Source organism: Nannospalax galili, unplaced genomic scaffold (genome assembly GCF_000622305.1).
Source record: "Nannospalax galili isolate Female #2095 unplaced genomic scaffold, S.galili_v1.0 scaffold411, whole genome shotgun sequence".
NCBI lineage: Eukaryota > Metazoa > Chordata > Mammalia > Rodentia > Spalacidae > Nannospalax > Nannospalax galili.
The window spans coordinates 210,197-223,341 of record NW_008329714.1 but is presented as its reverse complement, the minus strand read 5'-3'; the positions used below and the strand labels follow the sequence as shown (position 1 = coordinate 223,341).

The following is a 13,145-nucleotide window of genomic DNA, read 5'->3' as shown; positions in this document are numbered from 1 at the left end:
TTTCCCCCTTACCCTGATGGTAAGACCCTATTGCTGAGGACTTGAGATACTATGGACACAGGGCTTGGAGCAATTGAGCTGGAATTGAACTGGAAGCCGCCTCCTCAAAGACTAGATCTCATAGTACCAGAAAGGACTATGCAAGCTGACAAAGGAGAAGAGAAAAAAACAAAAAACAAAAAACAAAAAAAACAAAAAAAAAACAAAAAAAACTGAGGGTCCTATCCAGCCATAAAGTCTATGAACCACAACAATGTCTGGCCCAACAAATTATCTGTTACCTTGGGAGTAATCAACAGCTGTCTTATTGGACATAAAGCCTATTCAATGGGATAGAACTCATGAGTGAGACTGTAAACATAAATACACATGGTTGGAGAGATCACAGACACTAAACTAGAGAAGAATGTGCTACTGCCACTTTCCCTGACCAATGTAACATACTACTGTATACTAGATATGTATCCTTATATTTACAAACAAGTATACCTCTCACTGCTCATCAAAGAAGCTTCTTTTTGCAACAGATAGAGACTGTTACAAAGTTCCACAACTGGTCAAAATGTAGAGAATAAGTGACTGTGGGTGTCCAGCCCGAAGTGACACATCTACAATGCAACCTCTACACCTAAGGCTCAGGAACATCACAGAAGAGGGGGCAGAAAGAATCTAAGAGCCAGAGAGACAAGATACCTGATGCTAGTTAATGCATTCTACACATGATAGAGAAGCTACACCCATGCAATCTCCATAGTATGGTAGCCTAACAAGATCTGCATAATGAAAAAACAGCTGACATGCCAAGGTAGAAGGGGGAAATGTTACAGGGTCCTACTTCAAAATAAAGAGCTATAGGTAATCAATGACTGCTGAAGAAAGGAGAATCAGTTTTCTCTAAGGACGTGCTCCCCAAAAGGTTATCTAATCCCAAGTGAGCAACCCTAAACACATGTATACACAAGTAATACTAAATGGACTCAGTGCATTTTATATATGTATATATGAATACTTATGTTTGTGTGTATATGTAATAATAATGAAAGAAGAGGGCAAAAAGTTATAAGGGAGTGGAGAGGGGACATGGGAGGAGTTGGAGGGGAACTGGGAGGAGTGAAATAATGCAAATACAATACTCATATAGAAAAGTCTCAAAAAATTTAAAATATATGTAAACATAACTAATTTTAATGCTTGCCTCAAAATATTGTTACCGCATGAATAAATCTTAAAAAAATGTTAAATGACAGAAGTCACACATAAAAGGTCACATGATGATTACACTTTATTAGAAAATCCAAGATAGACAAATGCATATAGACAAAAAGATTAAAAATGTGCTGTAACTGTGCTGAGTCACCTGTCCTCTTGTTCAGGGAGGCCATGGCGACCCCACCAGATGAACTTGAACTAATGTCCAGTCTACAAAGAGGAGGGTCAATACAGAGGAAGCACTTCCTCCATGCTTCCAAGTGAAGCCAGCCAGTCGAGCAGGACCTTTGACTTATCTTCACATAGATGGAACTGGTGAAAGAAAGGAGCCAGGAGTTCCTCCCAAGCCCATGTGACCCCTGAGGAACAGATCCTCAAACGACCTTAAGAGTAAAAATAAATTGGTTTATTTGGGCCAACTGTATGGTCTTAAACACCAAAAGAAAAGTATAACCAAAGATTAAAGTGATCAGTATTATTTCTTTTAAGAGTCCATGCGTATAGCTAAAGGCTACATAACAAGAAACAGTGACAAACAGGAGATACCTTTCTTTGAGTTATTGGCCAGGGTGGTGCAAGAGACTCCCAAAATTACTCAGGCTATTACCACAGCCCTTGATGGCCTCCCAGAATGTGAAGGCAAGACCCTACTGCTAAAGACAGAACATATGTTGGACATAGGATTTAGAAAAATAGAGCTGCAACTGACCTGGAAGCCACTTCCTCTGAAGGCGAGCTCTCAGAGCTTTGAAGAACGCTATGAAAGTGCCAAGGGAAAACATCAATGGATGATCCAGAACCAGCTTCAAGACCAAATCACCATCAACAGCCAGCACAGCATACTCCATTGGTGCAGTGGTGGCACTTTTGTCTTGGGGACAATCAACAGCTACCTAATTTGACTAAAAGCCCACTCAAAGGGAGGAAACTCAAGTATGGTACTGTAAGAACGTAATATACATGGCCAGAATGGTTACAGATCTTAGAGAAAACCCCCAAACTCTCATATTGCTAGACTAATGTGCAAAATATGTATCCTTTTATTTACAGACAAATATCCCAGTCACTGCTCATCAAAGAAGCTCATTTTGCACCAGTTGGAGACTGTTATCAAGTACCACAACTGGTCACACATGGACATTGTCTATGAATTTCCCAGGCCTATCTACAATACAACCTCTACACCTAAGGCTCACGGAACATACAACTGGGATAAAGAAGAGGACACTAAGGAATCAGTTCTCAGTAATGAAGCTCCTCATGCAGCGGAGGGCCAGGAACACAAAAGGTCACAAATGGCCAAAGTGTAGAGTTCAAGAGTCTGCTAAACAATGATCGTTCGACAGGACCCCTTTATTAAACTTTATCCACCCAAGGCTCAGAGACCATTGCGGAAGAGGGATCAGAGAGATTATAAGAGCCAGAGAGGATGAGCATGACTACAAGCTCCTGGGAACCTGCTCATGTGATTCTATGGCATAGATGTCAGCATACACAAGTCCCACAAAAACTCAGGCAGACAGTAACCCAGCATAGAACTGGGAAAATGAACAGCAGACCCCAATCTTATCTAAAGGAATGTTGGCAACTGATTGCTGCTAGATGAGGAAGAGATGATTTTTCTAAAACAAGGGACTCTAGATAGGCTGAGTAGACTCAGCAGATGGGACTTGCACTGGGGAACGGCTGGGGGCACTGACAACACAGTGGGCAGTAACAGGGATGACAGAGTATGTGGGCTCCAGTGGGGGACGGGGGGGTTATAGGAGGGTGTCATTTGGGATAGCAGTATAAAGATGATTAAGATTGTTAAAAAAATAAAAAATTAAAAAAGAAAGATTGTTTGGGATGTTCTGCATGAAATACAAAAAAAATCAATAAAATAAAAGTAGCTTTAAAAAAAAAGACTAATGGTTGCTAGGTACTAAGGGAAAGGAAAATGGAGAATGACTTCTTGTGGGTACAAGGTTGCTTTCTGGGGTGACAAAAATGTTCTGGAATTAGAGGTGATGGCTGGATAACTTGTGGAAACACTAAAAGTCATTGAATAGCTGCATTTTAAAGTGGATATTTTATAGCAGGTGACTTAGATCTCAATTCTTTTATTTTCGTCAATTATTCTTCCAACCAATTTTAAGTATCCACAAGATGTCAACCACTAAAATAGACATACAAAAGGAAAACCTCCTGGATATCCAAGAAGAGAAAACAGAAGATGAAAATGTGCCTTTGCACTCCTTAAGCAGCTTCCTCCAGGATCTAGGGACACACATACTTCCAGCAGCAGGAGGAAGGCCCTGTCCCAGGAATCTTCTTGCCAACTTCCTGCCTCACTGTATGATGGGCTTCCTCACCTGTTTCCCTCTATACACCATCAAAGGGCTCAGACGGAAGGATGAAAGGCCACACACAGCTACAAACTAGGGCCCAGATGCCAATGTGGCATCTCATCTCATCTCCTTTCAAAGGATAGGAAATTTTTACATCTTGCTACTCCTCCTTACCCTAATTTCAAACTCAGATTATTTTAAATAGTTTGCCACCCACCTACTTATATTACAATTATCAGCATGTGAATCACATTCCTACGACCTGGACTATAAATACACTCCATTAGTCATATAGTGAAGACAATTATGGAAAGACTACTAGAAGATTAAGGTACAAATCTTGTCGAAGGTCCTACCATTTGCTAGACTGGGCTCAGGTGCTGGAAAGCCAGCACTGAGTTCTTTCCATTTTTACAATCAACCAGCAATATCTAGGAGACCCAGGTCTGCACATCTGGAGAAGACCTCTGTCTCTGGGCATCAAGCACTCACCTGTCAGGAGCCCAAGCACTGTCTGCACCTGGTCCAGCAACAGCTTCCTCAACTCCTCCTTCCGAGCCACACTGAGGTCCTCACGAGGACAGGCTAGCTCTTCTGAAGTTGTTTTCAACATGATCAGCCCAAGGGGAGTCGTCACAGGGGACTGGATCAACTGACAGGAAAAACCAAGTTCTGAGCAGTGTGGGGCTAATGAGGTACAAGGAGGACTCAGTAACATTATACCTGTGAGATGTTTAACCTTACACGGACAGGCTACATCAAGCAACTCTCTAGAAAAATAACTCAGATGATCTTTTATGTAGCTTTGCTTTACTAATCATTCAAATTATATTCTCATTTTAGGGACAAAATTCCAGCAGCATGAACCTTATTGACAACTTTTACACAAGCCCAGAATCCCTACAAGAGTTTTGATTACTTTGCCTAATAAATAACCATGTGACAGAGGCTTATACTGAATAACAAGTCTGTCAAGGACAGACACACATACCCTGGGGGGATCACATAAGATTACACAAGACCTGAAAAATTCCTATCACCTGGTATATTTACTGTAGTTTCTGCATGTTTAGATATAGTTAAGTCATATAAAAACTTACCACTGTGCTACAACTGCCTATAGTATTCAGTGTTGTAACATGGGGTAAAACAAGGAACAATAGGCTATTCCATACAGCTGAGGTAGAGTGGGAGTACATATAGGCATATATACATACATACATGCAGGGGTGTAGAAATCTACTCTAGGATGATCACCAGACAATGCATTTTCTAATGCCCCACTGTCAAGGACATAAGTTAAGTCAATTTGATAGTTCTTACATTTCTGAGCTTGGCATGCTTCAGGAATGTTTAAAATTAAACAAGTGGCAAAGCCTGGGTGTGCTCCAGACACAGTTCCAGCAGTCAGGAGTCAGACAAATCAAGAGTTTAAGGGCAAGGCCAGCAAGATGGCTCAGCAGGTGAAGACGCCTATCACCAAGACAGGAGATCTAAGTTTGATGAGGCTAGCCAGCTCTATACAGTGAGATCCTGTCTCAAAAAGCAAACAACACCACAACTAAAGGGGAGTGGGGGAGCTCTCTATAAAATTCTGCTATCTTGAATGCTAAAACTTAAAGAACATTCTCCATTTTGCACAAAACTCACCTATTCCTAACACATTCAAATAGTGCTAGAAGAGGAAGAAAAAAGCCGACTTTGACCTGTTTCTTGGTAATAATAAAGTAGAATTGGCTCTCTATAAGCTTCTCTTTCCATGTGGAGACTTCTAGATTATAAACTCTATTCTCAAAGTTTCCCTTCCTTTTCCCCCCTTTCATTGCTCTCTCCTTTTTCTCTTGTGTCTCTATTTTCAACTAAGCACTTACTCATATCTTCCAGCTGAGAATAACCTATACTACCAAGTACTCCATTGACAATGTTCACTTTCAGGACTGATTGACTGATTGATTTAATAATGTGTGTGCACATGTGTCTGCATTAGTTTATGTGTACTACATGAACGTAGGTGCCCTCGGATACAAAAGAGGAAGCCAGATCCTATGGAATTAGAATTACATGCAGTTGTAAGCCACCTGATGTAGGTGCTAGGAACTGAATCTGGGTCCTCTGCAAGCACAGTAAGCACTCTTAACCACTGAACCATTTTCTCAGCCCCAATATTCACTTTCCTTTAGCCTTGAAATGCTTCTGTGTTCTTCAAGGGGATGAGGTGTCCTACACTATGGAAGATGCACATTTAATATCCTTTTTTTCATTTAGAGGAAGGAAAGTCAGGCAAGAAGTCAGGTGAAAAAAAGAGAAAGCCACTGCCAAGCAGGGTAGCGCACACCTGTGATCTGAGGATTTGAGAGGCAAGGCCAATAAGATCATGAGTTTGAGGGCAGCCTGAGCTACACAGCAAGGCCCTGTTTCGGAGGGGTAGGGGGAGTGAGAAGGGAGATTGGAGATGGAGCTCATGGTAGAGGGTTTGCCTATCCAGAGGGTCTGTCTACGTGCATGGCCCTAGGTTCCATCTGAGGGAGTAAGGGAGGGAGATCTGTCTTCCTGACAGATGTGTGTGTTTGTTTATGGTATTAGAGATCAAACTCAAGACCTTAAGCTCAATAAAGATAGTTACTCTTGCTTTCTCTCCTGGCTGGGTTTAGACTCAGATCAGTAGGGTCCACTGGCTACAAGAAGAGTAGGAAGTAAGGAGGGAGCTGGAAGGTTGACAGAACAAGAAGGACAGGACTTGGCCCATCCACTTCATTCAGGGACAAAGTTTACCCACCAATTCAGTACCACTGAGATACTCCAAACCTCGGATTACCTACTTCTGGTGTGAAATTAACCTGGACTGATCTAGAAGATCAAGATGGGTATGTCAGTGCCAAAGCCTCAGACCTCTATATCACACTACCCCTGGCCTCGTTCTTTCTCATTCGAGATTCATTGGAGCTTTATGTGGCTACACATATGCCAGTTACCATCCTCAATACTGAAAAGGAATCTCGGCTAAAGGCAACTCCCAATGCCACCTTGGAGAATTTCTACCTCACTGGAGGCAGGCAGTCCAAGCAAGCATAAGTAGAGCTTTTGTCTTGGCTGAGAAGGCTCTCTGGCCACGAGATATAATACTGATTCCACCACTGCTGAACCAGGACTTGCCCAGCCTTCTTAAAAAGTCCTCAAAAACCAAGTGGAGATTAACATTTTGCCTGATGGCCTTTGTTGTTTTCATGGCCATCACTGTGAATAAACCTTGGTTCTAAGACATGAGAAAAAACTGAAAGGAATAGCCTATACACACCATCATCCCTGTACAGTACTGGTACTATGTGTGTGCATGCTCTTTACCATATTTCCCTAAAAAATAGGCACTATCCTGGAGACTGCTCAGCTGTCTCCATAGCTACGGTTTCAAGAGCTTACTGATCCTTCTCTCCAGCCTCTTTTGCTTCTTCTTTAGCTAAATGGGTTGTATTGACGTAGAATAGCAACTAGGTCTAATTTTTATTTATTAAACATTTGAGGGGGGCTGGAGAGCTTGCTCAGTGGTTAGAGCACTGGCTGCTCTTGTAGAGGACTTGGGTTCAGTTCCCAGCACCCAATGGTGGTTCACAACCATCTGTAACTCTAGTTCCAGTGGATCCAACACCCTCTTCTGACCTCCTCAGGCACTGCACAACACGGGTGCACTTACATACACTCATATAAATAAAATAAAAAATAATAAAATATTTTAAACATTTTGTGTTTCAGTTTGGGTTTTCTGTTTGTTTGTTTGTTTGCTGGGTCTTTTTTTGAGAAAGGGTCTCTCTGTAGCCCTAGCTAGCCTGGAACTTGCTATGTAGACCAGGCTGGCATCAATCTCACAGAGATCTAGTGCCTCCCCCTCCTGAGTGCTTACACAGGTAATTTCTGCAATTGATTTTAGCAGACAGAAAGCACCTTTAGGTTGAAGGTCAAGTTTGGGTTTCTAGTGAACTTGAGAAGGTTCAACTGTTTTTACCAGAACCAGCCACCCTTCCTAGGGTTGTCTGCCCTTTGTTATCTGGCCTTAGGCAAAATGTGACCAAAGGTTTGGCCTGGCAGACTTCAGGAATCTAAAGAACAAGTCTATAAAGGATGTGCTGGTACATACACCACAGGGCTAGGGAGAAGGAAGGTCAGTCAATACTTCCTTTTCCAGGGGCCTAGAAAGGTATGAACAACTTGCACAGCTGTAAGCTGGCTGAGTATGACAGTCACAAAAGCAACATAAACTGCAAATCCCCAGCCGGTTGTCACCATTGTACCTTACAAACTACAAACTACAAAAAAGCAGGGTAGAAATGAGTCAAAAAATTTTTAATGATTTACTCATAGGACCATTTGATGACAAAATTTATTCAAAAACAGGTTTGGTCTTGTTTATCAATACCAGAAGAAAAGACCGACTTTTATTATCACCATCAGGAATGCCAGGCAATTGAGCACTAATTATCCTTGGCGGGGCTTATGTGCCACCAACTGGTTAACATGGACAAGTAAGAAAGTGAGAAGTGCTGTGACTCGAAAGGATTCTGAAGATGGTTTGGTCCAACCTTCTCATTTCACAAAGAATATGCTTTCATGAGTTAATGCGCCTCCAAGAGCTGACAGAAAATACTGTTCTTCACAAACAGAACTGGTCCCACCAGAAAGGAAAGAGCTCTTCTCACCTACCACTGTCAGGACTGTGGCAGTCAGCCTCCTGGTCCCTAGTTGCTTCTCACAGGCCATGCCGCTAACACATGCTTCTTGGTCTCTCTATCACTAATAGACCACAGCGTGGCAAGAGAGAGCTCAGAGACAGCCAGGACAGTCTGGTCTGGGGACCCACTGCTCCTGCTCATGGGTCTCACCACTCCTTGGGTTCTTTGTTTGCACTTGCTATTCTCTCTGTCCAAATCACTGTGCTCCTGGACACCACATGACTGACTTTGTCACTTCCACTCAGGTTTCTGCTAAAATGCCTGTCTCTCAGAAAAGCCATTCCTATGCATGCCTTCTAAAAAATACTGAGAGTCTCTTTTCCCTTACTCTGGGATTAGTTTTCTTTGTATCACTTATAAATAACCTCTTCTGAGTATTTTCTCTGCTTGTTTTCTTATTGTTCATGGTACTTCCGCCTTGAGATTATAAGTCCCATGTGGGCAGGTACTTGTTATAGAAAGTCTCCCTTTATCTGTAGTTTCACTTTGAGGTTTCATAATTCAATGGGGGTAAAATTATTTAAGAGAAAATTCCAGAAATAAGAGCTCTTAAGTTTTAAATTGTGCCAGCCTGAGCTAATCTATCCAGGCACAAATCACCCTTTTGTCCACAGTGTCTAGGCTGTAAGTGCTACTATTAGTCACCAAGCAGCCATCTTTGTTGTCAGATCACGGTCCCAGTACTGCAGGAGCTGTGTTCAGGTAACCAATATTTTACTAAAAGCTCCAAAACACAGGAGCAGGGATGCTCGTAATTAAGATATGCCACAGAGAAGCCAGGAAGTGTTTCATGAAGTAGAAAAGTTAAGTACAGTAAGATATCCTGGAATAAAGAAAACATATTCATATAATTCTTACTGTAAAATGTTATCAACTCTCCTCTTTTTTTGGTCTTTTTGAGACAGGGTCTCTCTGTAGTCCCAGCTGACCTGAACTCACTATGTAGACCAGGCTGGCCTTGAACTCACAGAGATCCACCTGCCTGCCTCTGCCTCCCAAGTGCTGGGACTAAAGGACTAAAGGCATGCGCCACCACGCCTGGCTTCAACTCTCCATTTTATTATTACTTGTTATTGATAATCTATGTTGTGCCTAATTTATAAACTGAATTTTTCCATAAGTATATGTGTACAAGAATGGCACAGTATGCACAGGCTTCAGGATTACTAGTAACAGGGTACTGTCACAGGCCAAAGCCTCCTTCCCCACTAAATCTCAAAGTAGGAAGTTCTCCTTGCACCCCAACACCCCAGTGTAGCATGTAACAGGCACGGCAGCAGCCAAGTCTGGGATCATGCCTAAAAACGAGGGGGAAGTATGACAGCTCATTGCTATATCCTACCACATACTTGCTTAGCACATATTGCTGCTCCACTGATGCTCAACACACAGTTTGCTAACAGATACATTTATCTCCAATATAGGGCTCAATAATAGATCATTATATAAAATAAACTACTTCTGTGGCACTTTGAGAGGCAATCTGATGCTAAATGCTTAAATTGCCACATCATTCAAATGGTTTGTCAGGACAGTAGATAAAATGTTAGAAAACTACATTGCTTTGGAAGATCCTAACCTACACTCTAGATGCCTCCTTTCCTTGTCCTACTATCCAGTTGGTGGCAAAAGCCTCCTGGCCTATCCCCCAGCATGTTCCCTTCATCCAACAGGCAAGGTCTCAGCTTGACTCAGTGCCTCACTGTCCTCTGTGACTTCTCCAACAGTGGCTTTCCTAGCCTCCTTCCCACTCTCCTTGCCCCTGTGCAATATGGACTCATGCTGGATTCATTATTCCAACATGAAAGTGTACCCATGATTCTTCTCTCCAAAACTTTTTATTAAGCCAGTTATGGTGGCATACACCTCTAATCCTAGCACTCAAGAGGCCTACACAAGAGCATTATAAAAGTTTTAGGCTAGTCTTTAAGCTATACAGTAAGACTCTGTCTCAAAAACCACAACATAAGGAATTGGAGAGCTGGCTCCATGCTTAAGAGCACTGACTGCTCTTGCAGAGGACCAGGTTCAGTTCCCAGGACCCACATGGTAGCTCACAACCGTCTGCAACTCCAGTTCCAGGGGACCCAGCACCTTCTTCTAGCCTATGCCAGCACTGCATTTACACATACACTTAACATATATACATGCAAAACACTAATACACATAAAATAAAAATTAATCGATTAAAAAATTATGCATAACATTAAAAAATAAACACAACTTTTCTTCAGTTCCAAAGAAAGAGCTATGAGCAGGCATCAAGATCCATCCCTTGCTGTAGAACTTCCGGACCAGCCACAGTCATAGATCATTTAAAAGAACTGATTCTAGCACTCCAACAGCTACCAAGCACCTGAAACAAATCCTGAGTCCATCACTCTCAAGTCCAGCCTTGGCAGCCAAAAGGAAAACAAGGAGGAACCCAGTAGATGGATACTTTTGGAGGCCCTCATCAAGAAATTCCAATGGACTTTTATTTGGACATTTGAAATTTGCCCTGTTCTGACTTTTTTTCTGGTTCTCTGTCTAGAACTTGTAATGCTAATTACTCTTGCCTTTACTTCTCCTTCAGATATCCTAGGCACCAGTCAAGGAATTTCTTTTCTCCTATAGCTAACCTCCTATAGTTAGGAGTTATGCAATTTGGGAGTCTTTTAGATAGACCAATTGCCTCCCCATGTCCCTGTTCAGCATGGAAAAGCCAGAGCGGTCTGCATCCTGATTCCCTATCAACAATTTGGGTAACCTCTCAGAGGGTGGTATAAGAATAGGAGGTAGAAATTGGCTAGGCAGTTAGGGTAAAAAGATCCCAAAGGAAAGTAGCCAGCAAAAGTCAAAATGTCCTTGGGCCTCTTAGCAACATACTCTGTTCCAAAGGCCAAAAATGTCAAAAGTATTTGGGAGCTTTTATCTAATCCCTAAAAGATTTTAGGGTTGGGGCTGGAGAGATGGCTCAGCTGTTAAGAACACTGACTGTTCTTACAGAAGACCCAGGTTCGAATCCCAGCACCCACATGGCAGCTAACAACTGTCCATAACTCCAGTTCCAGGGGATCCGACAGCCTCTTCTGTTCTCCAAGGGCATTGCACAACACGGGTGCATTTACTTACATGCAAGCATAACACTCATACACATAAAATAAAAATAAATAAATACAAAAGATTTTAGAGTTACCTCTTCAGAGCAGGGAATGTTAGAATAGCAAAAAGCCCCATAAATTTAACTCGTCCAGACTATAAAAATGTCTAGTCTATCTGTTGGAGGACTCATTTTTTCTAGTCACTGGTCAATTACCTGGTGATACAACCACGCCTAGGAAGGCAGGTTCACCTTAAGTTATGCTAAACAGATGGGCAGAATACCTGCTATGTTAATGAGATAAAATTTTTCCTGCCTGGAACTAGGTCAGACCTCTGTAGAACTTCCAGACCAGCCACAGTCATGTAGGTCTCTGTAAGTCTGTCCACTTTCCTGAACTCTTCAGGAAAGCCTAATTTCTCCTTTTCTTCTTCATGCCTTTCCTACTAAAACATGCTTTCTTTAAGGCTTTGGGCTGCCCCTAGCATCTTGTATTTCTTCACTTTTCTCTAAAGCTTCCTTCTCCCAGCCATGTGGCTGACCTCCCATTCAGGCTCTAAACCTGAATGACTTCATGGCTTTCTTTACTTCTTCCCACATTCACATCAAGGCAGCTGCCAAAATTAGCAGCTCCCCTGCCCTGAGGATTTTCTTTAAGATTCTAAAAGCTTAAAAAAAAAAAAAAAAAAAAAAAATCCATCCCTTGCCCACATCTCATCTCAACAATACTGACCCCATGTAACACCTCAACAAGGCACATATTTCCACTGCACCAAATCTCCTAGGTGTTGTCTACATGGCTATTTCCCCATTAAATTCTAAACTACTGATGTCCTCCTTCCTTTCACCCCAACATTCAGGGCAGTACATAACAGGCTTCCAAAGGTTTTCTGAACTAGTTAAAAAAAGCAGTTAGGTTTCCTCTTCCTCTACTACCTAAAAGCACAACACCTCAAGAACATAAAGTAAACAACTACAATAATCTAGTCTACAATAACCTTGCTACTGCAGTTCCAAAACACTGAGAAAACGTCTCAAGACAAGGAATTAATCACTTCTATAAACAAACAATTTATAGTCTCCTCAGGTTCCTTACCTGTAAAATGTTAGTAAAAAAGTCATGGTAGAACATGGGCCAATCTTGGCGTCCAATATCAACAATAACTTTGCAGAGTTTGTTCCGGATGAAGTAAGGTAAGGTTTTATGGTGAGCCAAAAGGAGTTTAGGCAGACAGCTGCGGATTTCCATCTTATCCTGAGATGGGACCCCAAGCCACATTTTATTGATCAGATTCTGAAAACAAATATACATCCTTTAAATTAATCACATATATACAAAAATATCTCGTTTTCATACCACAGTTTAGGGCATTTGTCAAAAAGAAAACTATAAATATTAAAATCTTGGGACACAGCATTCCTAAAACCATCTGAATAACTTAAGATATAAGAAGAGCTTTATGTAGAGTTAAGGCGTGGGACACATACCCAGGCTCCTGAGGCACAGGCAGATAGATCTCAGAGTACCAGCCAGCCAGGGCTACATAGTGAGACCTTGTCTCAAAAACAACAACAGCAGCAACAAAATAAAAACAAACAAACAAAAAACTTTATGTGCAAAAATCTTATTACACCACTGTCTCTAACAAGCCTTACTAGAGGGTCATAAGTCTGAGGCCAGCCTGGGGTACCCAGTCAAAACACTATCTTAAAAAAAAAAAAAAAAAAAAAAAATGGTTTGGGGAAAAATGTACACCCAATTTTTAAAATATATAAAAAAGCAAAAGAAAAAACACAACACAA

At 41.7% G+C, this 13,145-nt stretch overlaps 1 protein-coding gene across 5 annotated transcripts in view; it reads right to left on the bottom strand.

Moving 5' to 3' along the window:
- The window catches only part of Xpo6 (exportin 6), a 135,532-nt gene that overhangs the window by 70,410 nt on the left and 51,977 nt on the right, over nt 1–13,145 (bottom strand). For all 5 annotated transcript variants that reach the window (XM_008841609.3, XM_008841619.2, XM_008841601.3 and 2 more), the window contains exons 4-5: nt 12,439–12,636; nt 4,032–4,191 (exon numbers count right to left, since the gene is read on the bottom strand). In XM_008841609.3, the coding sequence (XP_008839831.1) occupies nt 4,032–4,191; nt 12,439–12,636 (358 nt within the window). The remainder of the gene's footprint in view (nt 1–4,031; nt 4,192–12,438; nt 12,637–13,145) is intronic.